Source organism: Ursus americanus, chromosome 22, assembly GCF_024610735.1.
Source record: "Ursus americanus isolate L20-20 chromosome 22, mUrsAme1.1.p, whole genome shotgun sequence".
Lineage (NCBI taxonomy): Eukaryota > Metazoa > Chordata > Mammalia > Carnivora > Ursidae > Ursus > Ursus americanus.
The window spans coordinates 41,129,884-41,157,731 of NC_142148.1; the positions used below are offsets into that span (position 1 = coordinate 41,129,884).

The 27,848-nt window shown below is 53.5% G+C and overlaps 2 protein-coding genes and 1 long non-coding RNA gene across 5 annotated transcripts in view; 1 reads left to right on the forward strand and 2 right to left on the reverse strand.

The window, feature by feature from the left end:
- DSTN (destrin, actin depolymerizing factor) overlaps positions 1-9,917 on the forward strand; it is a 37,970-nt gene extending 28,053 nt beyond the window's left edge. The window contains exons 2-4 of the mRNA XM_045809432.2: positions 3,048-3,355; positions 6,444-6,520; positions 8,674-9,917. Coding sequence (XP_045665388.1) covers positions 3,048-3,355; positions 6,444-6,520; positions 8,674-8,783 — 495 coding nt within the window. The 3' untranslated portion in view covers positions 8,784-9,917. The remainder of the gene's footprint in view (positions 1-3,047; positions 3,356-6,443; positions 6,521-8,673) is intronic.
- LOC148108070 (uncharacterized) lies at positions 6,443-14,185 on the reverse strand. The gene is made up of 2 exons (XR_015720966.1): positions 9,919-14,185; positions 6,443-8,608 (listed from the first exon to the last, which is right to left on the reverse strand). It is a non-coding gene; the product is annotated as an uncharacterized LOC148108070 (long non-coding RNA).
- Positions 14,186-14,841: 656 nt separating this feature from the next.
- Positions 14,842-27,848, reverse strand: part of RRBP1 (ribosome binding protein 1) — a 62,289-nt gene continuing 49,282 nt past the window's right edge. For 2 of the 3 annotated variants that reach the window (XM_087853761.1, XM_045809444.2), the window contains exons 11-24: positions 25,246-25,336; positions 24,408-24,500; positions 22,275-22,367; positions 22,111-22,194; positions 21,868-21,957; positions 21,115-21,207; positions 20,661-20,732; positions 19,983-20,078; positions 19,358-19,441; positions 17,620-17,715; positions 16,799-16,882; positions 16,501-16,599; positions 15,892-16,035; positions 14,842-15,419 (exon numbers count right to left, since the gene is read on the reverse strand). In XM_087853761.1, coding sequence (XP_087709887.1) covers positions 15,381-15,419; positions 15,892-16,035; positions 16,501-16,599; positions 16,799-16,882; positions 17,620-17,715; positions 19,358-19,441; positions 19,983-20,078; positions 20,661-20,732; positions 21,115-21,207; positions 21,868-21,957; positions 22,111-22,194; positions 22,275-22,367; positions 24,408-24,500; positions 25,246-25,336 — 1,258 coding nt within the window. In that variant the 3' untranslated portion in view covers positions 14,842-15,380. The remainder of the gene's footprint in view (positions 15,420-15,891; positions 16,036-16,500; positions 16,600-16,798; positions 16,883-17,619; positions 17,716-19,357; positions 19,442-19,982; positions 20,079-20,660; positions 20,733-21,114; positions 21,208-21,867; positions 21,958-22,110; positions 22,195-22,274; positions 22,368-24,407; positions 24,501-25,245; positions 25,337-27,848) is intronic. The other variant, XM_087853762.1, reaches the window with a different exon arrangement.

The following is a 27,848-nucleotide window of genomic DNA, read 5'->3' on the forward strand; positions in this document are numbered from 1 at the left end:
TTTCCAAGTCAGAATTTAGTGCTGTTTGAGGTAACTCGCTTAGATATTGACAGATACATTCAAATGGTTAGTTGGATATATAAGGCTTCCAGTGTTTTCTTCATGCTTTTAAATATGGGTTGGTCAGTTGTGATTTACAGATCCACATGATGGACTAGGGAGTTGGAGGAATTGGGGTCTAATATTCATTAATCTTTGTTACTTGCAACATTTTATTCTCTGAAAAAAAAAAGCAAAATAAAAATTCTTGCTTAACAGAGATGAACTGTGAAGATTAGAATAATACTACTTCTAAAGCAGTACAAGAAAGTTTAAGAAAAGTGCTTTTTAAAGTAGGAAAGTGATAGGATAGCTTTTGTGGTAGTTTTCTAGTCTTGATTTTCTATACTACCTCATGAATATTTGTCTGTAAACAAAGTGTGGATTAGATAGGATTGAAGTAAATTATGATTAGATGTGGACTAGATTAGATAGAATTGAAGTATGTTAGAGCTCTTTTATTTTTTTATTTTTTATTTTTTAAAAGATTTTATTTATTTATTTGATGGAGAGAGAGACAGCCAGCGAGAGAAGGAACACAAGCAGGGGGAGTGGGAGAGGAAGAAGCAGGCTCATAGCAGAGGAGCCCGATGTGGGGCTCGATCCCATCACGCCGGGATCACGCCCTGACCCAAAGGCAGACGCTTAACCGGTGTGCCACCCAGGCGCCCCTAGAGCTCTTTTAATACATGAGATGACTAAATGGCCCACATACCCCAATATTATGTAAATGCTAGAATCTTGGTGTATTTTAACCCCCAGAATTCTTATGTGCATTTTCAAGTAACAGCTTCACAAAGCTATAACTCACATATCATAAAGTGTGATTCAGTGGTTTTCAGTGTATTCAGAGTTGTGCATCCATCACCAGTGTCAAATCCCAGAGCATTCATCACACTATAAAGAAAGCCCATGCCCATTAGTGGTTGCTTCCCATTCCTTTTTCCCTTTAAGCTCCTAGAAACCACTGATCTACTTCCTGTCCATGGATTTGCCTATTTTGAACATTTCATAGAAATAGAATCATGCAGTATGTTGCCTTTATATCTGGCTCCTTTCACTTAGCATAATGTTTTTCAAGGTTTATCCATGTTATAGCGGGTAACACTACCTTAATTTTTTTTAGGGCTGAATAATATTCCATTGTATGGATGTTACCACATTTTGTTTATCCATTCATTCAGTTGATAAACATTCTTCTGCCTTTTAGCTATTATGAATAATGCTGCTCTGAACATTTGTGTACAAGTTTTTATATGGACATATGCTTTCATTTCTCTTGTGTATATACCTAGGAGTGGCATTGATAGGTGTTAACTCCGTGTTCAGCTTTTGAGAAACTGCCAAACTCTTTCCTGAAGCAGCTGTTTCACAAATCTGTCAGCAGCATAGAAGGGTTCCAGTGTCTCAGCAGCCTCACCAAGATTGGTCGCTGCTGTCTTTGTTGTTACCGTCATCCTGGTGGGTGTAAAGTAGTAGATCCTTGTGGTTTTGACATGGTTTTGACATGTGGTTTTCCCTAATGCTGATGATTTGAGCACTTTTTCCAAGTGCTTACTGACCATTTTTATATCTTTTTTGGGGAAATGTCTATTCCAATCCTTTACCCATTTTTAATTTGGGTCATCTTTTTTATTTTTGAGTTATAAGGGATCTTTATTTATTCTGGGTACAGGTTCCTATTGGAAATATGATTTGCAAATATTTTCTCTTCATGTGGGCTGTCCTTTCATCTTTTTAAAAAGATTATTATTTTAGAGAGAAAGGGCAGGGAGGGGTAGAGGGAGAGGGAGAGAGAGAATCTCAAGCAGATTCCACACTGAGTGTGGAGCAATGACACGTGACTCGATCTCACAACCCTGAGATCATGACCTGAGTTGGAACCAAGAGTTGGACACTTAACTAAGCCAGCCAGGTGCCTCTGTCCTTTCATCTTATATGCAGTTTTATTAATCAAATTACTTGACATTAATTTTGGGTGTCGTTAATATTTTTTGCATTGTTTAGTATTTAAATTTATGAAGTTTATAGTTCTTGCTTTCGAAAAGCTAACATGCAAACCGAAGTATTTAATGAGGCATCAAAAATTATGGCTTTAGTAAAGTTAATGCAAATAGAACACTCCTTAAAGATGAAAAGATTAAAAACTCAGGTTGAGACCTTTTGCTATCAGGGTCACGTTTCAGAATAGCAAGTGTAATAACATGGTAGAATGTTTATTTTTCTGGTCAGTATGATCCTGAATTAAACTGTCTTCTTTCTACAGCAGTAAGTAAGCGTTTTCTTATCCTTTTTTAAAATTGAGATAGAACAAATAACATTGTGTGAGCTGAAGATGTACAAGGTGTTGACGTGATACATTTGTACACTGCAGGATGGTGATTACACTAATACCTCCATCATGTCACATATTATCATGTCTTTTTTGTGGTTGAAACAAGATCTAGTGATCTTAATTTAAAACTTGGGAGATTTTGTAAGTGAAATTTTAAAGGCATATGATTAATACGGTTACCAAATATTAATCACATAATTTTGAAGTGTGTGTAGAACAAAGACCTTTTAATTCTTTATTAGAGAAAGATATCCTGGCAGGATGGAATTTTCCCAGTGCAGCCCCTCTGTCCATCTGCTATGCATTATAAAAAGAATTTTGGGTATCATTAACTGTGGAGATGACTACTCAGGGTTCTGAGCAACCCCTTTACAAGAGAGGAACCTAATACCTTACGAAGCACCTTTTTCCACGTGTTAAGGTAGGAGGGGCTGCTGTAGCTCAGTCTTACGCCTCTGCAATAGTGATGGATACTTTACGTATGTCATCTTTTTAAAGTTGAATGACTGAAACTAGCGATTGCAGCTTAGATTTTGTTTTTCTGTTCGATGATGAGTATACCTTAAAAATTTGAAGTGTGTGCCAATCTATAAGGAAAAGTTACATAGTGTTTTTATATTTGGTACAATAAAAATTGTAAGCCTCCTTTTGACTTTTTTTTTCCTTGTTATAGGCCTCCGGAGTGCAAGTTGCAGATGAAGTATGTCGCATTTTCTATGACATGAAAGTTCGGAAGTGCTCCACACCAGAAGAAATCAAGAAAAGAAAGAAGGCCGTCATTTTTTGTCTCAGTGCAGACAAAAAGTGCATCATTGTAGAAGAAGGGAAAGAGATCTTGGTTGGAGATGTTGGTGTAACCATAACTGATCCTTTCAAGCATTTTGTGGGAATGCTTCCTGAAAAAGATTGTCGCTATGCTTTGTATGATGCAAGCTTTGAAACCAAGGAATCCAGGAAAGAGGAATTGATGTTTTTTTTGTGGTAAGCATCAGAAATATTGAGCCTCTGTATAACTCAGAGTTAATCTTACCTTTAGCACTTGGTGAACCAGTTCCTAGGGCCAAGGATTTTGTCAAGCTTTCTGCAGTCATTGTCATTTAATTTTCATTTACAACTAATTTATTACAATTTTTATTCATAACGTCCTTAGCTAGATTAATGCTTGTGGGACCAAAACTACTCTGTGTGTACTTGAAAGAATATGAATGACTTTTACTTGTTGATTGTTTTGGTCGGGGTAGGGACACGAGCTAGATTTTATGCATTCTCCAAACTCACTCAGATGCTAACATTTCTCTAAAAATTCTTCCTAGAATCCTGAGAAGAAAGTTTACCCCACCAAAATCCTTCTCCAACACGTCTTGCCAGGATCCAGCCTTTCACTTTTTAAAACACTCATCCTTTACTTGTTCCTCTGTGGTTTGCTACCTTTTTTTTTTTAAAGAATTTATTTATTTATTTGAGGGTTGGGCGGGGGAGAGAGAGAGTGAGTAAATGGGGGGGGGGGCAGAAGGAGTGGGAGGGAATCTCAGACAGACTCCCTGCTGGGTGATCTTATGACCCTGAGATCATGATCTGAGCCAAAACCAAGAGTTATAGGCTTAACCAGCCGAGCCACCCAGGGGCCCTTGTGGTTTGCTACTTTGGAAGTTGGTACTATCATTGCAACTGTAATTAGGTCAGTAGGGTAGCCACTAGCCACTGTGGCTATTTAAATTTAAAATAGTTAAAATTACATACATTGTAAAATTCATTTTCTAGTCGAATTGCCACATTTCAAATGCTCAGTAGCCACATGTGACTAGTGGCCACCTTATTGGGTAGCACAGACAGAACATTTCCATCAGTGCAGAAAGCCCTTCTGGACAGCATTGTTCTAAACAGTGAAAAAGTGTTATAAGGTGATTTATGTGGCCTTTTTCTTAGAAGGTTGCTTAATTTAGTTATCCTGGTCTTTTCAAGTAAGTTTCAGATTAAGCGTGAGTTAAAAGTCACACGTGTCTCTTATTTAGTTGTATTATATTACTTTCCTTGATACGGAATTTTTACGTAGAATATTCTCTAGCTTCCAATGGAAGGGCACGGAGTGGTAACAGTCTTTGATTTGTGGGGAATGAGGCTCCTCTTGATACTTTTGCCTGAGCCAGGACAAGGCTAGGAGGGGCTTAGCTCTTAGCTGTGTATCACCAACAGCTTGGGATATGGAGCTAGGAAGGCTAAAGAGTTCTGGTTTAATCAACTGAATTTGATTGAACCAAGATGCTGTGTGGAATATAAATGTGGGGTCAGAGTGCTTGTTTGGGGGCAGCTTACTGTTCTGCAAGTCTGAGAGCCACGAACTTACCTACGTAAGGATAGCAGCTAATGAGGCTTCAGATGAGCACATTCCTGATTTGAGCTTTTATTTCTGCCACGTTCCAGGTGTTGTGTTAGAGCCTGGGAAAACAGCTGTGAGCAACACGGGTGAAGGCTCTGCCCTTCTGAGATTTACAGCTGAGTAGGAGAATGGCAGCTGAAGGTTTAGGCTTTTAGATTGGTGACTGTTTACTTCATTTGCACTATTTTTTCCCTGTTTTTTTCTACTTTTATTGCCCCACTGTGAAAATAATACATCATTATTAAAGAACATGTGGAGAATAAAAGTAGAAAGAAGAGGGAGTTCAGTGTTAACGCAGTGTTTTGTTTTTCACTGTTGCTTTAAGAGAATGTATAACCTTATAGGAGTTTCCCGTGACAGCCTCTGTTTAGGGCCCAGGGAATGGCTCTTACTTAAAGTGTTTTAAAAATCTGGTTAGAGTAAAATCAGAACATCTAATGCTTTTTCCCCATCCCTGACCTATTTTGCATAAAGAAAGTACCCACTTAACTTTGCAGCTCAAGCAATTTCCAGACTACGGTGGTGGTTATAGCTCTGCCTCCCACGTTGGAACTTCAGGTTGGGAGGAATAAGCATCTGAAAGACACAAAGACCGCTGTTCCTGGTTCCTAAGAATAGAAAGTGCCCTCTGTGGGAGGAGTAGACTAGGTGAGGTCCACACTAGCCCTCAGTGCTAATGACTGTGGAATGGTCTGGAAATATGGCAGCTAAATGCAAGCATTAGGCTTTGCAGTATTTGTTTGCAGTTCGAAGTATTTATACTCCATGTAGCAGTGTATCCAGATAGTGTGGAGCGGAGGCAGGCCTGGGGTTTGGTGGCATAGTGGGAAATAATTCGTCGACAAGCAGTTTAAATAGGATGAGGTTTTTCTGTGCATTGTTCATATGTCTGTTAGTTTTCAGTATTGCTGGAGAAGAAAGTGATGAAGCGTATGTTGTGCTTCTAGTATTCATTCAGAAGGAGGGAGACACTAAAAGTTGTGTAAATACAAGATAATATTGACAAGGCATAATTATTGCTGAATTCCTTAAGTGTAAAAAAAAATCCTTGTGACATCTTTTATAATGTGAGACTAAGATGGAAAGCAAGTACTCATGTGGTCAGAATTTGCTGTTTGTCTGTTGGAATAGACATAAATGAAGGGACTTGCAAGGGTCTAGAAGGGGACCTTTACTTTGTTTTCTAAAAAAGAATATATTACAAATAATCTGAAGTGAAAATGCTAAAATTGCTAACACATCTTAATTCATGGTGGCAAATACTTGATTTACAGATTATTCTGTATACTTTCTGAAGCTTTTTTTCTAGCCGGAAAGAGTTGAAAAGAAGATCGTTGTTATTAGCCTGAACTCAAGCCTTGATTGATAAAAATGAGGAAAAAATTTAAAGAAAACAAATTAGGCAATACAGTCAGCTATCCAGTGTTGGTTTTCTTTATTATGGCCCTGTTAATCTGATTTTTAATTGGTAGTTCTCTGGTTTTTTTCCAGCTTAGTCCACCTGAGTCATTCTGTGTATGCCTGTCCTTGACAGTTAGTCTCCGAGGAGTGGGGGAACAGAGAAACTGTGTAGTTAGCAAAACTCTCCCAGGAGATTCTGAGGACCCTCCCCCATCATTGATGCAAATATTTCACACAGGACAATCGTACTTCTCTAAGCCTTTTTTCCGTTTTTGGCATCTCTTTATCCAGGGCACCGGAACTAGCTCCCCTGAAGAGTAAGATGATCTATGCCAGCTCCAAGGATGCGATCAAAAAGAAGTTTCAAGGTATGGGTTAGATTTCCTTCCAGATATGGAGAGGTGTGGTGGGCCCCTGGAATGGGGGCTACGCCTTTTCCAAGAAGCACCTTACTTCCTTTGGAGAGCCTCGGTGACAAAGAAGGCCAGGGCTGCCTGTTTCGAGGGAAAACCTGGAAGGCTGAACCTCGCTTTCAGCATGTCTTCTGCCTTGTGCCAGTCACTCTGGATCTGAACGACCTGTCTTAAAAACCTTATCCTTGGAGGAGAAGGGGGGGTGAGAGAAAACAAACCCCTTTATTCTCTAGGTTGTGTGCATATTGCTTGTTTAGGCTGGTTTTAAATTAGTTTGGGATGCTGCTGAGCTCCTCACAAAGCGTATGGAGATTCGTTGCTTTACAGTGGCCATACTACATAATGAATTTATTATTGCCTATGAATCCGTTGACTTAACAAAGTTGAAAAAAGGAAACATTCATAAATGGGAAAGGATACTCTTTATCTCTAGCTTTACTTTGGAATGGTATGATTTTAGGTACCTGACTCATCTGTGTCCAAAGGAAAGTGCTCGTAATTACCACTTGAACTGGCCACTTGTCTTTGCCTTGGCACGGGGTGATTGGAATCCTGCTGAGCTGGCCTGACCATACTTACTGCCTCCAGCCAGGAGGAAGTGTTGGTATGATGGGAAGAGCATGGGGCAAATGCCCAGAGGCCTGCACTGAGGGCTAAGCTTGTAACTTAACTGCCGTGTGACCCCGGCCCAAAGCGCTTACCCTCCTTGGGCCTTGATTGTCTCGCTGCAGAATGGGAGGCTTGGTGTGGATCGCATGAATTCAGTGTGACAGGTTGCCCCACCACCTTCCTGGCCATGGCCAGCTCCAAACAGCTGGGCGAGCCCAGGTCACAGGGCTGGACCCAGTGTGGTTTTTGTTTTACTGTGGCTGGTTTTTCTAGTCTTGTAGTAGAACGGGTTTGCTCTAGCTTGCTTTACTTAGGAAAACGAAATCTCGCTGCTTTCCTTGAAACCTGCTGCCGCGTAGTTCAGGCCTTGTCCGATTCTACGTGCGCTTGGGTTGATGTTGCCCCCCCCGCCGAACTGTGTTCAGCAGTTGGTTAACTGATGTTTTAGCATGACTTCTCAGCGTTCCACAGCGCAACTGAAAAAGATTGACGATGGATTCCTCACCATCCTTATGCTGCGTTGCCTTTCCGTGAAGGAAAGGGAATTCCTATATAGACTTGACCTGCTTATGTTAAAGATGGTCACCTTGTCACTTTTTTCCCTTACGAGACTGTCACTGGCTTTCTCCAGTCAATCCTAAGTGGTCTAAAAGCTGGCCTGCTGGACTTGCTGCAGCTTAGGAAATGGACTTAAAATTACGGAGAATCGGAAACAACGCAGCTGCTTACAGAGAAGCTGCTGTGTGTGGTTCCCTGAGTGAGCTCGTTCTGCAGTGAGGCGATGTAATTTTTCTGAGACAGCCATCAGTAACACGTTTCGCATGGTGTTCATTGTGCTAGAATTCTTAAACGTGCAGTAGGGTACCACTGGAGAGCGAACTTCAGAGCAGAGGGGATGCCGTTGTAAATACTCTTACTCTTCAGCATAGTTGACTAAAAGCAACTGTGCAATCGAAGCATTGGATTTATATTTTTACTTACGTTTTAAAAACCAAGAAAATTACTAGATCTGCTTTTTAACTTTTTATCAAAACACAGCATATCTGTAGAAAAGTGTACATGATAAATTTTTGTAGAACTCAACGTTCACAAACTGAACAGAGTGGTTGTTCCCTGCTTTAACCACCAGCACTCCAGAAGTCTCCCTCGTGCCCCTTCGAGTCACACCACCTTCTCTTAGTCCTTTCCACAGAGGAACCAGCAGCCTGGCTTCTAGCAGCATAAAGTAGCTTCGGCTGATTTTCCGTTGTACAAATGAAATCATCCAGACTGTATGCTTTTATGAGGTTTGGCTTTTAGTCAGCGTTCTGTCAGTCTTTTGTTTGGATGCACATACTTATGACGTATCCTCCTTACTGTGTCCTGTTCCACTGTTTGTATCTACCACAGCTTTTCTGTCCATACTAGGACTGGTCTTTTAAAACAGTTTCCTGTCTTAGAGAAAGAAATAGGTTACGTTACTGCTATAATCCTTAAAGAGAATTGTTTTTTCTCCCTAGGCATAAAACACGAATGTCAAGCAAACGGGCCAGAAGACCTCAATCGGGCTTGTATTGCTGAAAAGCTAGGCGGATCCTTAATTGTAGCTTTTGAAGGATGCCCTGTGTAGACATTCAGTGCCACAAACCGAAAGCTTCCATGTTTAATGTTATCCTCTTGCTATATGAGTAAAGCAAATATGTTTAGGCCAGGGTCTCACAGAGGGGGAGCTGTCTTGTCATCTGTTGAAGTAAACTAAATATTCTATAAACATGTGCAGATGGCCCTAAATAAATCAAAAATCTAAAGTTTTATTGGTGTGAAATTAAATTTTTATTGGCCAAACGCCTGTTTTGATGAGTTGGCTTGTAAAGGTTTTTGTTAAACTCCTGATTTTTGGTAATGCAGTTCACCAGACAGTACAAGGGCCATATGAAGAGAATCATTGAATCTTTGTAACCTCGGCAGTTACTTTGTTTCTTTTGCTTAGAGAATTGGTCATAATCTGGTTATAATTTTGGCCCACATTCTTTATTTTCTCTTGAGCTAAACTGCATCACGGAAAATACATCTCCTTACCACACGTAACGGCACTAATATACTAACTACAGTAAGACTAAGTCAGGCGGTCTTTACTTCGAGCAGACGTGTGATGGGGACTGCCTCAGAGCTGCACGCGCTTCTGGCCAGCGCCGGTCTTGCAGAGCACTGTTCTGAGCACGCAGTCGGCGTACGGGAAGCAGCTCCGTGCACCTGCAGCGAGCTCTCCACTTGCTAGTTGGGAGACTGTTTGGGGAGTGACCTTGCATCTTGGAAAGAAAATGATGGTGTGTCCTCAGGAGAACCTACAATACCTTGTAACAACTAATTCTAATGCAAATTAGGGCTCCGTTGTAATTACAACACTTCGTTAGTGAAGATGATAAAATGGTGTATTGACAAGCTGGGACACCTGTAACATCTTTAACTGTGTCTCCTTCAGAATTTCATTGCTTCTGGTGCAGGAAGGAGTGGAAGAACACTATATGTATACGCTGGGGCCTGGGACAACTTCCTAATTTCCTAGAGCGGTTTATTGATTGTATGTGAAATGGGGAGCAGGGATAATGGATGACACCCACAGGAAGCCACCACCTGATGACACTTGGAGGTGATTGTCTTTAACATCACAGGCATAACACTTTGAACAATATAGAGATGCACACAGTTGAACTTAGAAGTAGCAGTATTGGCTTTATGTAATAAAGGAAGCATTTTTAACTTACCTCTCGTGTAATTATTCACGTGGGAATTGGGGATGAAGGACTTTGCCTTCCATCAATGGGATAAGGCGTGGAGGTTTGGGTATTTCAGACAATTAGAGTTAAGGTCACAGTTCCTTCCTCCTCTTATTGAATGAGGAAGTTGGTGTAAAACAGTTGGGAATCTTTTTCTTACTCCAAACGTGTATCCAAATACCAGGGTTTATCTCCTTTCTGATTTATTTGGGAGGCAAAAAAAGTTATGCTTTAATCAAAATACTTCTTTCAAAATTGTCTAGAAGACCGTGCTGGCTACTGGCTTACTGGTGAGCTGCTTGTCATTCTTTCATCCTGAATTTCTGATTTCCTCTGCTGTAAAGCAGTGCTTTCCGCAACGGTCTCTATTAACAGGCCTCCCAAGAAGCGTCGCAGGCTCCCTGACTCAAGAATCAGCCATGTAGGTAGAGCCAGGTGTTTGGTCAAGGAGTTTAGGAGGAGGAAGTCTTTTTCTGTCGTTTCAGCTTGTGGCTTGTGGCATGTGGCACTTCTTGTAGTGCCAGCACTCCCTGCTGGTGTGTGTGCATTTGCTTGTGGGGGGGGGGGGTGAAGAGGGGTGGGAGGAGGGAGAGGGATGCATGCTACGGGGAGGGTTTCACACAGGGTACAAGGATATAAGAGAATGTAAACCTCTCCCACCGGCTCCACTCTCAGGCCAGAAATAGGGAAAATGCTCATAGTTACTTATATCTCCACCTAGGGGAGCTTTTGAGAGTCTTACTGCATTCCTGAGGTGGGGGTCCAAGAATTCTGCTAACAAGGACTCCAGGTCATTCCGATGCCAAGTGAGAGTCCGAGACCTCAGCCGACTGGTGAGGAATAAAAGTGCAAGTATACTCTGCTTTCCAGGAGCACGCTGACATTCCTGCAGGTGCAGACGCCGTGCCCCAGTGTGTTCGCGGGAAGCTGACTGAAGGGTCGTCTGCGGATACTCTTGCCCTGGGAAAGAAGCCGACAAAGCCACTGCGAACAGAAGTTCAGAGCTTGACTAGGAAGTTTGTTATTTCAGGGAATATTAATCCCCAAGAAAACAGTGAGCACAGCGACTCGGATAATAGAATTAGGCTCAGTCGAGTGGTTTCCTTTTTTGCAGAACTGCCCAGAGGGCTGGCTGGTCACACATAGGAAGTGCAGCTTGTTTCTTGGCTGGTTTGTTGCTCTTTGGACTCTGGCTATGCCCAGGGACACATCACTTTCCCATGATTTGGGCATTTCTGAAATAAAGACCGACAGTCTCCAGACCAAGTTCAAGCTGGGCTGCAGCTGTAAGAAGGGTCATTATAGTTGACCCCTGGAACAACACAGGTCTGGACTGTGTGGGTCCATTCATAGGTGGATTTTTTATAGTGCAGGACTATAAATGTATTTCCTTTGTGATTTTCTTTAGCTTTATTGTAAGAATATAGTGTATGATACACGTAACATAGAAAATGCATTGATGTTTTTGTTATTGGGAAGGCTTCAGGTCACGAGTAGGTTTTTAGTAGTTTATGGGAGAGTCAAAAGTAATACAGACTTTTCACTGTGCAGGGCGGGGGCATCCGTGCCCCTAACCCCTGTGTTGTTCAAGGGTCACCCATAATTGCATTGTGGCTGTGAGAGGCTGAAATTCCAGGAGCCGGGGATTTGGTGGAAGCAAAGCTATGTAACCTGAGCTGTTTGGCTGGCCAGGTCTGTCCTTGGGCTCTGCCCAGAAGACCTACCAGCCTGTAGCCGGTGCCCCCAGCAGGCCGCCCGGAGAAGTCAAGTCACTTGCCTAAGGTCACACAACTCCTCAGCAGCAGAACTGGGACTACAACTTAGATCTCTTGTTCTGGCCCTAAGCTATTCCCATTGTAGCCCGGGAGAGTTCTTCATTTCTAACATCTGGAATTCTAGGGTTAGGTCTTGTTCAGTGCCAGAGATGAGGCTGGAACTGGGGCAGGAAAGGTAATAGTTCTTTCGGGCTTGGAATCCTGTTAGACCCAAATCTGAAGGACGCTCAGAGACAAGGCGTTTGTGGCGAGCGTCTAGCTGGCTGCTTATAGGCCAGCCATCCTGGTTTGTATGTTTCGTTGAGTATCATGCAGAGGTAACCAGAGGAAGCTAGTTAGAAGAGCCGGGGCTGCCACAATGGCGCTGCCAGGTCTGGAGACGCTGTTCATGGGCCGCTTGACCCTGGAGCTTCAGGTCGAGTACGGGAGCCTCTGAAGGGCAGCATAGAGACTAGATGTTCTCAGAACTCACACGGCTGCACTGAGGGGGGCGGGGGGTCTCAGATGCGGTGGCAGCACTGAGCCCGGGGTGCCCAGGCCGCAGCCTCTGTGAAGCCAGTCCTGGGGGGAGCAGTGCTTCCTGTCAGCAGCCTTGCAGGCCAGCCAGTGTATGCTTGTCTAGCCTGGGCGACTCCTGCCTCCACACTGGCCTTCCAAGCACAGGGCTACACAACCCGGTTACCTGGTGCTGCAGGGGCCTGCATTTGCAGGACAGGGAGCTATAAATGGCCAGGCCCATGAGCCATGCTCCTTGGGCGTCTGCCACGTTGAGAAGGACTAGGAGGGCCTAGCCACCCTGTTTTAGAATCTACCGATGGCAGCTGCCTCCAGTATCTTCCTGAATGGCTCTCTTCCTTCCCCAGCCTGCTGCTATAACCTTACCCAGGACAGCCCTGGAGACAAGGCCAGGCCAAGGCGAGCTCTGGCAGGCTGCTTAGCAAGTTTGGGTCCCCTCTGCTGGGCCTAGAGGCTGCATGGCACCTGCTGGGGTGGGTGGAGTGGAAGGTGGATGATGGGCCCTTAGAACTTGAGCTGCAGGAGGTCTCCAACATGGCCTTTTTGAGAGCCCCCCCAGGTCAGCCTGTTGGGGCCCCCATCCTGCATCGTGCCCAACCTGTTTTACCTCGAGGCAGGTGGACACTGGAGGGTCTCTGCCAGCTGGTCTGCCAGGACGCAGGGAGCAGCCGTCACCATGTAGTCCCCAAAGGCAGCAGTTTGGTACTGCCCAGATCTCCTCCCCTGCCTTTCTTGCCCCACGGTCCCCCTTCCTGTGCCTTCAGAGGGCATCTGCCAAGCATAAGGATTCTCAGTTCTGCAGTCAGTGTGGCAGGGTGAGGGGAGCTTACTAGAAACGTCAGCTCACAGGGCCATGGGGACGTTCTTGACGTGGGAGTCTGGTACAGGGCAGGTCTGGCCTCAGTTTCCCACCAGGAGACTGACCAGGGCCCCAAACCACTGGCCTTGGTTAAGACCACTGTTGGTGGGAGGAGTTGTGACCCCCTACAGGGTGGGTCCTTCCGCATGGAGTCCATGCCTCTCGTGCACAGGGCACTTGGAAGGTGCAGTGAGGGGCCACAGGTTTGGGGGAGTTGGCCACTGTTCATGGGGTCCATGGACTCCAAAACTCAGCTCTTCCCCTCCAGCTGACCCCAGGCTGAGTGATGCACTGACAAACGTTAGAGGTGGGTCTGAAACTTGCCTTGCCTTCTACCAGGTGAGCTTTCACTTCCGTGTGGGTTCTTTGCAAAATGTGGAGTGTACCTCCCGTGGGGACTGGAAGGTTTCATGTGAGAACCAAGCACAAGGCTGGGCACGTGGTCAGCATCAGGTATGGTCGGTCACTTTCTCCTGTCTCCTGCCAGGAAGCATGGCATCCGCGTCCCAAGTCCTGTGGGCTTCCCCGCTCTTCGGCCCCCTCTAGAACAGGTCTGATGGTCTCCTCTTGCTTAACAATCTTGTGGTTCCTACTGCCTTACCTGTCCAGATGCCTTGTCCTTCATAACCCGGCTCCGAGGCCTGCTCGGCCTTGCCACCGATGCCTGCACCTGCTGTCCCCTTGGCCTTGAGCCCTCCCCTCTCCTGACAGACACCTCCCGCTGTGGTGAACTCCAGCTTAAGCTCACTTCTCTGGGGAGCCTTCCCCAAATTCCCAGCACCCTGGTCCCAGTACCGTCGGGCCACACAGGTGCCACACAGTGCGGTTAGGTGGCCCGCAGGTGAGGTGCGCCTCAGAAGCCGAGACCAGGTCTTGGTCATGCAAATTCAGGTCAGCACTGCTGGGCCTCTAGGGGGTGCTCGGTGTGTGGGCGCCGGAAGCTAGAGACTATGGTGCCCGGGTCACACCCACCACCCAACACCCATGACATGCATGCAGAGGTCCTAGGGCAGGCGGCAGGGACTAGTTCTTGACTTACCTTTTCTCTGGGCTCAGCACCCTCCCCATCGGGCCCGACCTGCTGCGAGTGCCCGCCCTCCCCAGCCAACCCGACCCCTCTCCCAGGACCGAGGCTCAGGAGGACGATGAACGGGGACAGAGCTTGCTCGAGGCGGCCCCTTGACAGGAGGACGGGTTGATGGCCGCCACCAAGCCCCCGGGCTGCTCACATTCCCCTTCTGTTCCTGGGTTGGTCCCACCCATCCTGTGACTCGACCCCTTGATCCAGGTGTTGCTCAAGTCACAAAGGCGCCCAAGCCTCTTGGCCCAAGGACCACACTGTCCCGGGCCACCGCGGGCACGGGGTCTGAGGATCAGGGCTGGTCGGAGCCGGCTGCTCCAGCTGTGGGCCACCCTCTTGAGGCACAGACGAGTGTCCACGCCCCCTGGGAGGACAGAGGCCCCTTGTTCGTTCACCGAGCTCACCTCACACAACCGCCCACGTCACCCACGGCCTGCTCGGGCAACCTCAGATCCTCAAGGGTGGGGGCAGTGGTCCGCACACCCGGCTCCCAGGTGCCACGACCAGGAGACAGGCCGGGGAGGGCCCGGAAGCCCCAAGACGGCCGCTCATCTCCTGACTTCAGGGAAAGCAAGCAGCACACTTGTTCCGTCCCCGAGGGAGCCATCCCCTCTTTGTTCCTTGTCCTGGGCCTAGCGGCAAGGTCGGGGAGCCCCAGCAGATCAGACGAGACCAAAAGCGCCGGGCGACAATGTTGGTTTTAATGGCATTAACATCCAGGAGGTCACACATCCGTTCTTGCCGGCAACTTCTCCCAGGGGTGAGGGGCTGCTGCCTTGCTGGGCTGGGCTGTGACCCTCCAGTCCGCTCCACAGCCTTTGAGACTCATCCCCGGGTCCGCCCGCCTCCTGACCCCCAACCCAGGGAAAGAAAACAATTGCACTGACTGACACACAGATGCCCAGAGGTCCCGGCCTCCCCCACGCATACCCTGGGGGCTGGCACAGAGCTGGTAAGGGCTTTGGCGTCTGCTCGGTGGTGGTCCAGGGCTGGTCCTGGGAAATAGTGTTTATCAAATGTGACAAAGGTTCTTTTACAAACTGGGGGTCTGGAAGATCTATTTCTGTGATTCTAAGAGACTCTCGTCTCTAATGGCTTCTCTCAGAGCTACTGGAGGTTGGGCCTGGATAACGCTGTGTTGGTTGGTTGATTTATTTGTAAGGAATGTGTAAGGCATTTTGGTAAGTTGAACAGTAACTTCTTTTCCTGAAGAGGAGACTCAGACAGATGTGCCCTCCTTTGAGCTGCTACCATCCTCCTGTGAACAAAGGTGGGCAGGGGGGTGGAGAGGCTGGAGCCAAGGAGCCTAACTCCTAGGTACCTCCAGTCCCCCTTGGGATTAATAACCCCACACCACTCCCGTCCCTACAGAGAACACGCAGCCCGGCAAGTCTGGAGAACCACAGTGGACTCCAGGGGCTGGTGGGAGCTGACAGGAGAGGGAGCTCCCTGAGTTTGGGTGAGGCCCCTGGTACCCAGGCTGCACAGAGCGAGGACCTAGCTGGCAGTGGGGGTCCAAGAGGCACTGCCCACCAAGGGCAGCGACAGAAGGGTGGGTGCTGGGCTGCATGTTCCCACTAAGTCCCGCCCCCAGGCCTGGGTCTCCTATCTCCCTGGCACCCCAGGAGTCCTGGGGCCTCCCACACACTGCTCTCCCCCCCACCCCCGGGGGAGGGCCCACCTCCAGGGGCTGGGGACGCCAAGGCCTTGGGCGGAGCCAAGACACTCACTGTTTTGTCCAGCTGCTCCTGCAACTTCTTCATGGTCTCTCGCTCCTTCGCCAGCTGTTCCTGGGTTGTCTTCAAAAGCTCCTGTAATTTGGTGGCAGCGCGTCCCAGGTCACTGGTTAATTTCTTTTCTTTTTCTAGTCTCTCCTGGGGGTCAGAGGGGCCAAGGGGTTGAGCCATCTCGTGGCACACAGCAGAAAGACCACCTGCTCTGCCCGTGGGGCCCCGCTGCCCGCGAACTGGAGTCCTCCAGAAGCGTGAGGCTGTGGTCTCCTGCTCACCCAGACGGGGGTCGGTGCCCCGCTACCAGCACTGCCAGGACCCCTGTGACACTGGGGAGGTCCTGGTGCACTGGGACTAGTGTGACAGAGGAACTGAACTTCCAGTCTTTCTTCATGGACACAGCCACACTGGTGGTTGCCCGGTGTGACCTTGGGGGTTTAGGGATCCCACCACCCCCCATCTCTACCAAATGAGGCCGGACCCTGCTCAAGGGGCCTCGAGAGGGCTGCCCCTCCCACCCCCACCCCAGACAATGACCACGGGAAGCTGGTGGCGAGAGCCGGCCCGGGGGACCCTTCTTTCCTGACTCCCCCCCCCCCCCACTTCTACCTTCAGCTGCGTGACCTCCTCTGCTTCTGAAGAGTCGAGGGGCCCCACGCTGCGGAGCTTCTCCAGCTCTGCCTGGAGCCGACACGCTGAGCTCTGAGCCTTGGTGGGGAGACGGCAGGGGGGCATGAGCGGGAGGCCCGACACCCCTGCGGCTCCGCCACGGGACGCCCAGCAGGAAGGGACGGGGGTTCAAGGCAGGGGCGGGGGGTGGGGGGCCGAGGCCGGACCGCCCAGCAGACTCCTGGCCCACACCCCACGGGCCCTGGCACACGGGGGAGCTCCAGGAGCAGGGCCTGACCTCCTCGAACTCGGCCGTGAGCTTCTGCCGCAGCGCCTGCTCGCCCTCCAGGGTGGCTTCCGTCCGCTCCAGCTGCGTCTTCAGCTGCGTGGAAACACCACACACAGACTGTGGGAACTGGGGAGGGACCCCTCGGGGACCACGGCCGCTGGGCGCGCTCCACCTTCTGGCTGCACCTAGTGCTTCCTCAGCCTCTGCCTGCCTCTGGCTGCCGCCGGCCAGCGGACAGCCTCTCCCAAAGCTCCCCCTCTGGGGAGATGGTGCCTCAGCCCCAGGGACAGAGCTGGGGGACTGAAAAGAGATGCTACTAGGACCTCTGCTGACCCGAGCCGCCTTCAGCAAGAGCCACACAGGACAAGGATGCCCCACAACTCCATCCCCACCGCTGCTCCTCTGGGGACAGGCCCCTGCCTCCCGGCGAGGGTGCTCAACCACAGTTACCTGGGGCCCAAGTCTGGGGAGCAAGCGCCCTGCTACGGACAGCCCAGCAAGGGCCACAGCGGGAGGCCAGACTCCCCAGCCACAGGCCCAGCCGCCCTCACTCCCCCTTCAGCCCTCCCGCACACAGGGTTAGGATCCAGCGCCTGACACCTCTCTACCTGGCCACTGCCCTGCCCTCTGCTCTGGGGCTTCCTCAGAACCTGGGGGGCCCCTAGCTGGGCAGAGTGGGGGTGCAGAGCAGGCGGTGGAGGCCGCAAGCAGCCAATGTTCAGCTGGAACAGACGCCTGCCACCATCTGGCCCTTGTGCTCCAGTTAGGCAGGTGGGGGCCCACACGGGCTGTTAGTGACAGACATCTGGGGACCAGCTCACCGCCCTAACCTCGATGGGGTCCTGCTCTGCTGGGGGGGCAGCTGGGGACCCAGCTACGTCACCATCCTCTACGTGGCTCTTCATCTCACTCAACTGCTGCCTGACCTGAAACAGGGAGGGGTGGGGGTTTGTGCCAATCACAGCTGGACACGTGGCCACCGCGCGTACACACGTGGCCACCGCGTGTACACGCGCGCGCGCACACATACGCACAAACCCCCTCAGGAGGACAGCAGGTGCTTCCGACGGCTGGAGCCCCAGGGGAGACCTGGTTTGGCAACCCTGACCCCTCACTGGAGCCAGACTGAGGCCTAGGGGCCATCCCTGTGCTCTGCTCCAAGGCCAGCCGTGGAGCTCCTCCCAGGAGCAAGGTGACTGCTGACGGACACAGCGCACACAGAGCTAAGGAACCGAAAAGGAAGTGAGAGGCAGCGGACGGGCTCGGCCCAAACAGCACCGGCTGGGTCCCGATCCCTTCCAGTTGCAGTCCACTGTCCAGAGCCCTCTTTAGGGTCTAGAAAAGATGATGAGAGGACACCTGCCTAACAAGGTTCTCTCACAGCAGAGCGCCACTGCTGGGGGCAGGGGACACATCTGGGGACCCCCACGCCCCGGGGCCTCGGATCTGAAGCAGCAGCAGCAGCACCCATGAAGCTCTGGTAAAGGTTCTAGTCAGGGGATCGGGGTGGACCCTTGGTACAAGCTCCCTGGGGGGCACGGGTGGTCTCAGACCCCCTCCAAGAGGCACATCCCAAGGCCTGCCCTCCGGCTTCCCTCCCTCCCAACAGCAGCCCCCCAAAGGTGACACCAAAATGCACAGGCCTGTAATGATGAGAAATTCACGGGTTTTCTCTGCACGTGACCTCCACTTGGGCAGCACCCCCAGGCCCTGTCACCCAGACCCAGCTTAGGCCAGGGCTTTGGGGAGTGGCTCAGGTGACTGGGCCCAGATAATGCCCGCTCCCCAGCAAGGCCTGAATAAGCCGGGGTGTGCTGGGGGGGGGGGGGCGGAGCATGTGCCCCTGTGCAGGGGCTGCTCGTGGCTCGGCGGCTGCCGGGGGAGTGCCCGCGCCCCGGACCAGACCTGCTGGCTCTTCATAAATCAGGCGTGTGTTTGTCTTCAAAATCTGCCAATTTCTAAGTGGGAACGATGAATTCAGGATTTTAAGAAAGGCTGCAGATCCAGCAGCACAGGCTGTGGCCTCACAGGCGACTGCTGGTGGCCGCAGCCCCGGCGCTCATGCTGATGGGGGGAGGCCTATCTCCGTGAGGCCCGGCTGACCTGGCCAGGGGGCAGGGAGCGGGTCAGCCACCAAAGCAGACAGCTAGAAGGACCTGAGGCCACCTGGAACGGCAGGAGCCCCGCACCTCTGCCAGCACGGCACCCCCGTCTGCCCCCCGCCCCAGGGTACAGCAGGCCTCCGTGCACGGCCGCAGGTTTGACTGAACTGATCTGAGCCACAGGGCTCACAGGGAGCTGCGCCGCCTGGAGCCCCGGCCCCGAGCTCCCAGTGTTGGTCCCGACAGCCACCCCCCCCACCCCGCCCCAGCTTGGAGCCCCTCCAGCAGGGCCCGTCAAGCCTGCCCCTAATGCTGGATCGGCGCACACCTCCCTGCCACCAGGCCGTGTTACCTTTGACGGGGTGGAGAAGCACGACTGGCCAGTTAACCACGCACACACACGCACATGCATGCACACGCACACCCACACCCTGGCACATGCCCGCTTCTCTCCACGCTCACTCACCAGGGCGAGCTCATCGCTTTGTTTCTGGGCTTCACTCTTGGCTGCATCCAGCTGAGACTGAGATTCTAATAAAAGCTGCCTCAACTTGGAGAGGAAACGGGCCCAGGTGACAGGGAAGGGAGAAAACCAGTTCCTATGCGTTAGCACAACAGACAAGCGAACACGACACGTCCCTGTAACCCACCGCCTGACAACATCACGGAGCAGAGCAGCCATGGCGGGGGCTCCTTGGCCTTCCAGAACTGTCTTTCTTGAAGACTTCGGAAGACAGAATCCACTACGTGGCTGCCTTGGACTTTCCTTTACGGACTGTCTGGTAAAACAGGCCAAAAGTCTGAGACCAAACCAGCATGGGGGTGGGGCAGGCTTGTGCTTTCTGCTTCTGGCCAAACACAGTAGCAGATTTAAACTCGTCTGCCCCCGAAACGGTGTCCCCGGGCCAGGGAGAGAATTCTCCCGGCCCGTGGGGCTGGCTTTCTGCACTCTGCCCCCCGCCACACCTCCTCGGCTCAGCTGGCCCGAGGCCAGGGCCGAAGCCTGAGAACCCAGACTCCGCTCAGGTGAGTGAGAGCCAAGGGCGAAGGAGGCACGCGGAGCGGCTGGACACCCCACTGGGCAGACTCACCCCCGCCACCTCCTTGGCGTAGTTCTGGCACTCGGCGCTGGCGGCCACCATGTGCTTCTCCAGCTCTGCCTCCAGATGGGAGGTGTGCTCCCTCACCTGGACACACACACACGCACGCACGTGTCAGAGGCCTCGAGCGGGTCCGCAGGAGGCAGTGACCACAGGGAACAGACAGGCAGCAGTCTGGCTGCCCAGGGGTAAGGGCTGGGACACCATCCACGGCCTGTCGGCAACGGGCCAGCCAAGGACCGGCAGAGACGAGTCCCTGGCAGTGAAACACCTTCCCAGACTCCAGCACTCCCGGGCCCAGACGTGTGCTCAGCCTCAGCAGGGGAGGAGAGGAGAGCTTTTCAATTTGCTGTCCGGGTGGATGCCAGGGGCACCCTCCAGGAAGCCAGGGCTGACGGGGTGTCGGCAGACAGCTCTGGGGCCACCTCGCTCCCGGCCTGCGACGCGGCCACTGCAGAAGCCGCCGTGCACTGGGGCATGGGGCTCGGCGTTCCGTACAGGCCCACGGCTGCCTCGGGCCACTCAGCCTGCGGGCGGCTCTCATGAAGGAAAAGCAGGACTGACAAGACCCCTTCGCCTCTCTCAAGACATGCAGTCCACGAGGGAAAAGTAACTACAGGGGCCTCTGTGAGAAAGAGAATGGCTCTCTGAGCAGAGCCCTGCACCTACCTGCTCTGAACTTTCAAGTTCTCCTTTTAGCTTCTCTACAATGTCTTCGAGATGTTTCACTGTGACCCGTGACTGCCAAGCCAAGGGGAAGGTCCAGTCAAACGCAAGCCCCTGGAAGGGGACGGTCCCAGGACCCAAGCAGGGCGGGCCCCCTCCCAGGAAGCCCACTGGTGCCCACCCAACTCCTCATGTGTGACCAGCAGCCTCTTCCTTGGGGGGAGGGGAGATCTCGAGACTGTCGCCCTTGATGGCGCATCACCAAAACCCAGGAAACTCGCCTCTGTCTCCCAAGAGACCCATGGGACTCCCATCGGCTTTCCCCCTGGTTTTGATACAATTCTGACCTAGCTGTCCGTTTCTGGTAAGTTATGCCTGAATTCCTAGGGAAGGGGGACCCCCCGGAGCGACACCTGTGTCATGGCCCCTGGGACAGAGCCTTGGGCCCCTCCTGTACCTGCTGGAGCTCCTCCTCCGTGGCGCTCACTTTGGCCTTCCACACCTGCTCCTCGTCCTCCACACTCTTCTGCAGGTCTCTGAGCATGCCCTCCTGCGGGAACAGGACGCTGAGGCAGGGCCCCTCCCCGGAGACCCTGCCCCCCATGAACGCAGCTGCAGCCTCCTGTCCCCTGGTTCCTCTGGGATGGCCGCTCTGATTCCGTCAGTGTCACGGGGGGAAGACGGTGGGTCAGTCCCGGAGTGGGGTCGCTGGCCAGTGTGTGAATGAAGACTGCGGGCCCCACAAGGGAGGCCATTAGGACTCTCATCTCTGTTGGGTTTGCCCCCAGTGCTGACCTCAGTGGCCCAGGGCGAGGAGCACGGGATGGGGTCAGGCAGGAGGGCTGGACCTAGCATGGCTCCTGAAGTCACAGACAGGGTGGCTTCAAGCCAGCCACCAGCCAAACGCTCACCTCTTCCTTTCCCAGTCTGTTCCACGTCATGACTGTCTCTGCACCCCCAACCCCCGAAGAGCCAGCCCCAAACCCGCAACCCAGGCCTCTCCTCCGCGCAGAAGCAGTGATGGCCTGAGCACCTCGCTCATCCCCTTTACCGCTCAGCCAGAGAAATGGGGCCCAGGGAGGGGCCGTGACTTGCCAAAGGTCACACAGAGCCAGCGTGTGAACCCAGGGCTCTCTTCCCAAGGCCTCCGGCCTGCAGGCTCAGTAAACTCCTTCCCGGCAGCCCCGAGGGACCCCCGTAAGAGCCCTACCGTCTCAGCCAGGATGGTGCGGTACTGGTCACATTCGGCCTGCAGATTGTTCTGGGTCTCCTCAGCCTCCCGCAGCTTGGACGCCAGGTCCTGAGGGCAGAACAGGGCTCTGGTTAGCCAAACACAAAGGTTTCGCCCCACTGCCCAAGGACACAACTCCGGGCACCCTCCTCTCCCGGGGCCAGGGGCCAGCAAAAGGGACAGCGGAGGCCCAGTGAGGGGGGTGTCAGCAGCCGTGCTCACCGACGAGGGCTCTGTGCTAGCTGGCGGCTGCTGCAGCAGCTCGGGGCCCTTCTCTCGGAGCTCCTGCAGCCACTCGGTGTAACTCTGCAAAGACACGTGCGAGGTGGGGCCCAGGGACATTTCCTCTGGGCAGCGGGGTCCCCCGGGAGCCGCCCCCCCCCTACCTGGGGCGCAGAGCTTGAGAGCGCCGGCAGCAGAGTGGACAGGGCCTCCCTGGTCTGCGTCTCGGTCAGGCTGAGCTGCCTCTCCGATTCCTCCTGGAGGAGAGGGGAGGGCGGCGTTCAGCGTGCGCTTCAGGGCAGCCCCAGGGAACGGCTGCAGATGCCTGGTCCCCACCTCAGCTCTTCGGGGGAGGGACAAGCTCAATGCAGAAGGCGGGAGGCCGGACGGGGCTGTTGGGGGCGCTGGGGTGGGGCTCAGCCTCGGCAGCGGGTTCTGGCCGCCTCGGCCTGCGCTGGCTCAGTTTTAAGAGATCTCCGCGCAGCTGGAGGGAGATGGCCAGCTAGCCCACGTGGCAGGCGAGGCTCGTCCGATACCTCCCAGCAGGAGCCCACCCATGATCTGTTCTCCATTTGAGAGCTCTCCACACGAGCGTGTGCATGTGCGTGCGTGCAAGTGTACGCGTGCTTGCACATGTGTGGACGACCAAGCCACCGTGGGGGCCAGGGAGGAGGCAGAGGAGAGGTGCCTCTCCCAACAGCCACCACACAGGGCTCCTGGCAGCCAGCAGCCCAGGAGGGGCAAGGATCAGCACCCCCGCTCCGCCAAGCGGGGACCTCACCCAGAAGGGGTACGGGCTTAGTGGGGGCCATGTCTCCCCTGAAGTCTGGCTCTCCCTGGCTGGGCTGTGCTGGGCCAGATCCCACCCGTCCTCCTTAAGGCTCCTGCACAAAATGCAAGCAAGGGACGGACGAAGGATGGAAGGGGCTATAAAGCGAAGCCCAGCACAGCACACGCGTCCCCCGGGACACGTAACACCCCTCCCCAGACCCCGGGGAGCTTTCTGGCTAAAACAACCTGTCGCCGGCAGACTGAGCCTGCTGCTGGCCCGCCGTGATCGTGTCACGGCTGGACACCTGAGGGGGACACCAGAACTCCGACTGCATTAGGGCCTTCGAGCGGCGTTCTGGAATGTGTGACAGACAGACGGCCAGCCTGACCACAGCACCCATGTGATCTGGACTCGAGTTTCAGAAGTGGACCCTTTTCGGCTCGTCCAGCGATGCAGACAATGCCGGCGGCCTGCTATGGATCCTTGACCTCATGACCCCCGTCAGGCCCCCGGGTCACATGAGTCCAAGGCAAGGGCCAGAGGACCTGGAGGCCAGCTCTTATCCAACTGGCTGACAGGTGGGAGCCAGTCAGGCGACGCCTCCCATCACAGCTTCTGCATTTGGTACAGAAAGGCCAACAGGCTCCCAGGTCACTTGCGAGAGTCTCCGTATCTCTGCCACAGCGGGACCTGAGGCCAGCCTTCCACCTCCCTACTCGACTTGGGCCTCATCTGATACAACCCTCAGGCTTCCTGGGAGGCTCATGAAAGTCCCTGCAAAGCTCACAATAACAGGGCAGACATTCCTTCTGCATGAGCGAGGCTGCGAGGGGAGGGCTGGCTGCCTGGGGCCTTTCATCAAGGAGGGAACACAGGGCGGGGGGGGGGGGGGCGAGGACCTCACTGGCCGCCGCCCGCCACGTCCCCCCGCCACCAGAGCTCAGCGCTGGCTCCCAGCCCGGGGCTCCAGAGGCAACATGGGGGCCCCGGACACAGAGACACCCACACTCCCCCCACCTGGGTGGCACAGAGCTCGGGACTCATCCGGCTCCAGGGACCAAGGGCTTGTTGCTAAAGACTGCCTTCCCTCCGTGACTTACTGTAAAGATCAATCCCAGAGCCCTCAGGGCCAGGATTTCAGAGGCCCCGAGAAAGTGGCAGCGGGGAGAAACAACATGAAGAAAGTCCACGAGGACAGCCCAATCTTGGACTCACTCAAAGGCAGTCCAGCCAGGTGGGCTCACAGCCCCCACTGCCTATCTCTGTGCCCTGCTGGCAAAGGGCCCAGCTGAGAAAAAGCACCAAGGGTACGTTTCCCCCTTCATCTCAAGGAGAAAGGAAGCAAAGGAAGGAGAGAGGAGGAGGGCAAGGAGGAGGCTGCAGGGGCACAGGGCACACCATCTGCTGGCCTCGGGGCCCCTGGCATGGATCTCTGAGGCGCCAAGGCCAAGGGTGCTCTGCACACAGTTTGTGTGTTTCGTGTGGTTTGCTAAACCAGCAAGGGAGCCTGAGCACGGGATCTAACCTTGGCCTGGGTCAGGGAGTGTAACTTCTCCTCGCAGGCTCTCTCAGCTGAGGCCAGAGCCTCCATGGCCTTCCAGTTCTTCTCTCGGAGATCCTGGGAGGAAACATGGCAAAGGTCAGTGGCCAGGTGGGGGCAGCTGCCGACGCATCCCCCACAAGCTGCCTCGGCCGGGCTCGGCAGGGAGGGAAAACCCTCCCTGACCCCACTTGGGACCCCACAGGGAGACTGCAAAGGGACCAAATGCCCTTTCTCTTGGCCCGTGTCTGCGGGCCTCTCTGGGGCAGCCCGCTATGGAGTGGCTGTGGTATCTCTTCAGGGAGGCTCTAGTGTGAAGCAGAGAGAAGAGAGGGTCAGCCTGGCTCCTCAGAGAAAGGCTCGTGCCACCACTGAGTGGCTCTGGCCATGCTGGGCCCAGGGAGGCGCGGGAGGGGCTCCTTGGGGAAGAGCGGATGGAGCTGCCCGCGAGCCAGGGCTGTGTGAGATGCGAGGGGCAGGCAGCCTGGCAGGGAGGACGGGGCTAAGGCTCCTCCTTACCAGCCCCCGCCCCCAGCAGAGGAAAGAGCCTTCTCTAGCCCCTTCTCCTGACAGCAGCCGCCCCACTCCAAGGTGACCATGTGACCCAGACCAAGCAGGACATTCCGACCCCCTCAAGGGCTGGGAGTGGGGGAGGGGACGCCACACTTGGGCACAGGCCCCAAGTCCACCCAGTGGGTGTCAGCCCTGGGAATGTGGTGGACCCAAGGGGAAAGGAGGCCTCACCCAACCCTCGCCCCTTCCTGAGGGGTTAGGGGCGGGTTTCACACGATCCCAGCCTCACGCCCGCGTCCTCAGCACTCACGTTGTTCTTTACTTTCTGCTGCTCAACCGCCTCCTTGAGCTCGGTGGCCTCCTTCTCCAGGCACCACACCTGGGACTCCAGCTCCTTGAGGCTGAAGGGAGAGAGGGACGTCACTGCTGGGCTCCAAGCACCCGCAGTGTCCCCAGGCCCTGTCTCCGGAGTGCCCCTTCTGCTGCCTGGACAGCCACCCAGAGCCACTCACCTGGGGCCAGTCCCCTCCCACTGCCCCCGACCATCTCACAGGGCACAGGCTTTCAGGGGAGCCCAAAGAACCGCCCCCACCCCATCCTCCCCACTCATCCCAGTGGCCCAGGGGCCCGGGTGCAGACCCAAAAGGCCACCAGAGTTCTACCTGGTAACACGGGCCACTGGGACGGCAGAGGTCAGAACAGCCATAGCGGCCAGGGAAGGGATGTACCCAGACAGCTGGGTTTGGGGGATGCTTTTTCTTCTAGTGAACTGAGCCCTGTCACCCGGCACGTGGCTCCTGTTTGACTTGGTCCTGCTCTGTCCCCACAGAACATGTCAGCTGGCCCTTCCCTGTGGCCACACCGGGCCCTCCAAAGACATGGGCTGGGCCTTCCCACAGGACTACTGAGCTCGAGACTCACGCGGCGCTGTCACCCGCACCCCCAGCAAGATTCTGGACACCTCTGCTCTCCGCCGGGTACAGCAGAACCATCCTTCGTCCAAAACCTAACCCTGCTGCACCCCAAAGGCTCCCCCATCAGGGCTCTGCCCAGGCTCTGGGGAATCGGCCCAGATCACCCTCAGATGCCACGGCGTGGGGGAGATGTCAGTCCGTCTTTTCATGCTTCTCTCCGCACTCAAGAGCCCAGTGGGCTTCGACCACCCTCATCACCCTGAGAGAGGCTGACACCGCTAGAGCGGGACCAGCCATTCCGAGGAACAGGCTTCAGACACTTCAGTATGTCGGATTCTGCACTAAACTTTAGGACAGGAAGGTCCCAGGAACACGTGAAATCTAAAGTCTAGAAGTGATTCACTTGGGACTTGAAATCGGGAAAGAGTCCCCACCCGAGGATGCGCCCACCAGAGGGGCCGCCACCAGCCTCAGGGAGCCGCTGCCAGCCAGATGAGACACAGTCATCTGTATTTGTTCGCACGGGCCACGGGCAAAACCATCTTGAAAACCACCATTCTAACGTATCTTAGGGTCGAACCAAACAAAGTGCGGGCTGAGCCTGCTCGTTGCCCCGTGCACCCAACCTGGGAAAGGCCTCCCACCATGGCACTGCCTCACCTCGTTACTCTAAAACCCGCTTTCGGAAACGCCTTCAAGTCAGTTGACTCCTTGGGTCTTGGTTTCAGGCCAAGGGACCCTAGAAGCTGTGCTGGGACCCTTCACAGCTTTCCCTCAAGCCCCCTGCATCATGGGACAGCCTGCAGCAAACCACCCCACGAGCAAACCCAAAAGAACAAGACCTGAGGAGGAAGAGGCAGCAGGCAGGTGGCAAGGACACGCCAGCGATCACCCCCCTGGTGGCCATTGCCTGAGTTCTGGAACATCGGGGTTGGATCACTCCTCTCCACCCAGAACAGAATGGCCTGACCCAGACACAGTTTTCTGATGAATTCAGAAGGACACTTAAAAAACTGATTTCTGCCAAACACATCTGCACTGCACAAAATATTAGGACGAACCGTATTTGCACGGTGACTTAAGCACCTGCACACTTGCCGTGTGGTCCAGGAATCTGATCTTACAATACGAGATCTTACAATACGAAAGCGACAACAACAACAACAAACCAACCAACCAACCACACCCTAATCAAACTCTCCTCTCTGATAACTACCACGGAAACGAAGTGCCCTGAGCCTTCTAGAAGCAGCGCCCTGAGAAAGGGACACAGAGAGCTGGTTCTGAGTCTTCCGCGAGGCATTCTGGGCTCTCTGGCCTCCTTCCTCAGCCCCCAAACACGGAGCCCGAGGTTAAGAAAGAACCACGGGCCATGGCCTGAGGCGGCACGGGGGGGGGGGGGGGGTGTGACTCACTGGCAGCCAGCCAGGGGACTGGCCAGGACAAGAGAACCTTGTCAGCGGACGGTCTGGGACACATCTGCCCGTCTGGATGGGGATGAAGGTCGCCCTTCATGCCTCACTGCCACGCGGCTACCCTGCGGAGCCCTGACCCTGGCAGCCACGACCCAGCTTCCAAGCTTCTGGCCATCAGCTTGGGGATGCGTGGTCCAGCGGTGCCGGCCCAGGGACTCCAAGCCCCCTAACTCAAGCCATTCCCCCCAGATGTAGGCTCCGGCCTTAGCAACAGCAAACAAACAGTCCCCTGAGCACAGCCTGGTGCTGGGCCACCAACACCAAGAGAAAACAAGGTCCGCCAGCAGTGAAGTTACCTTACGGACAATCCTGTGATTTAGCTCCCAACTGCACCGACATCACAAATCTGGGCAAAACGCCGAGTGACCCCCGCCTCCCTGCCAGGTTCTCCATCTGGGTGTGTAAGCCGCGCCTTGGAGACCCTCCGACCAGCCAGTCCTTCGACCGAGACATGGATGGATGATGGAAGGACGGGAGGAGGCAGAAGGTCTAGAACCCTCCCACCCTCTGCCCCTGGCTGAGGC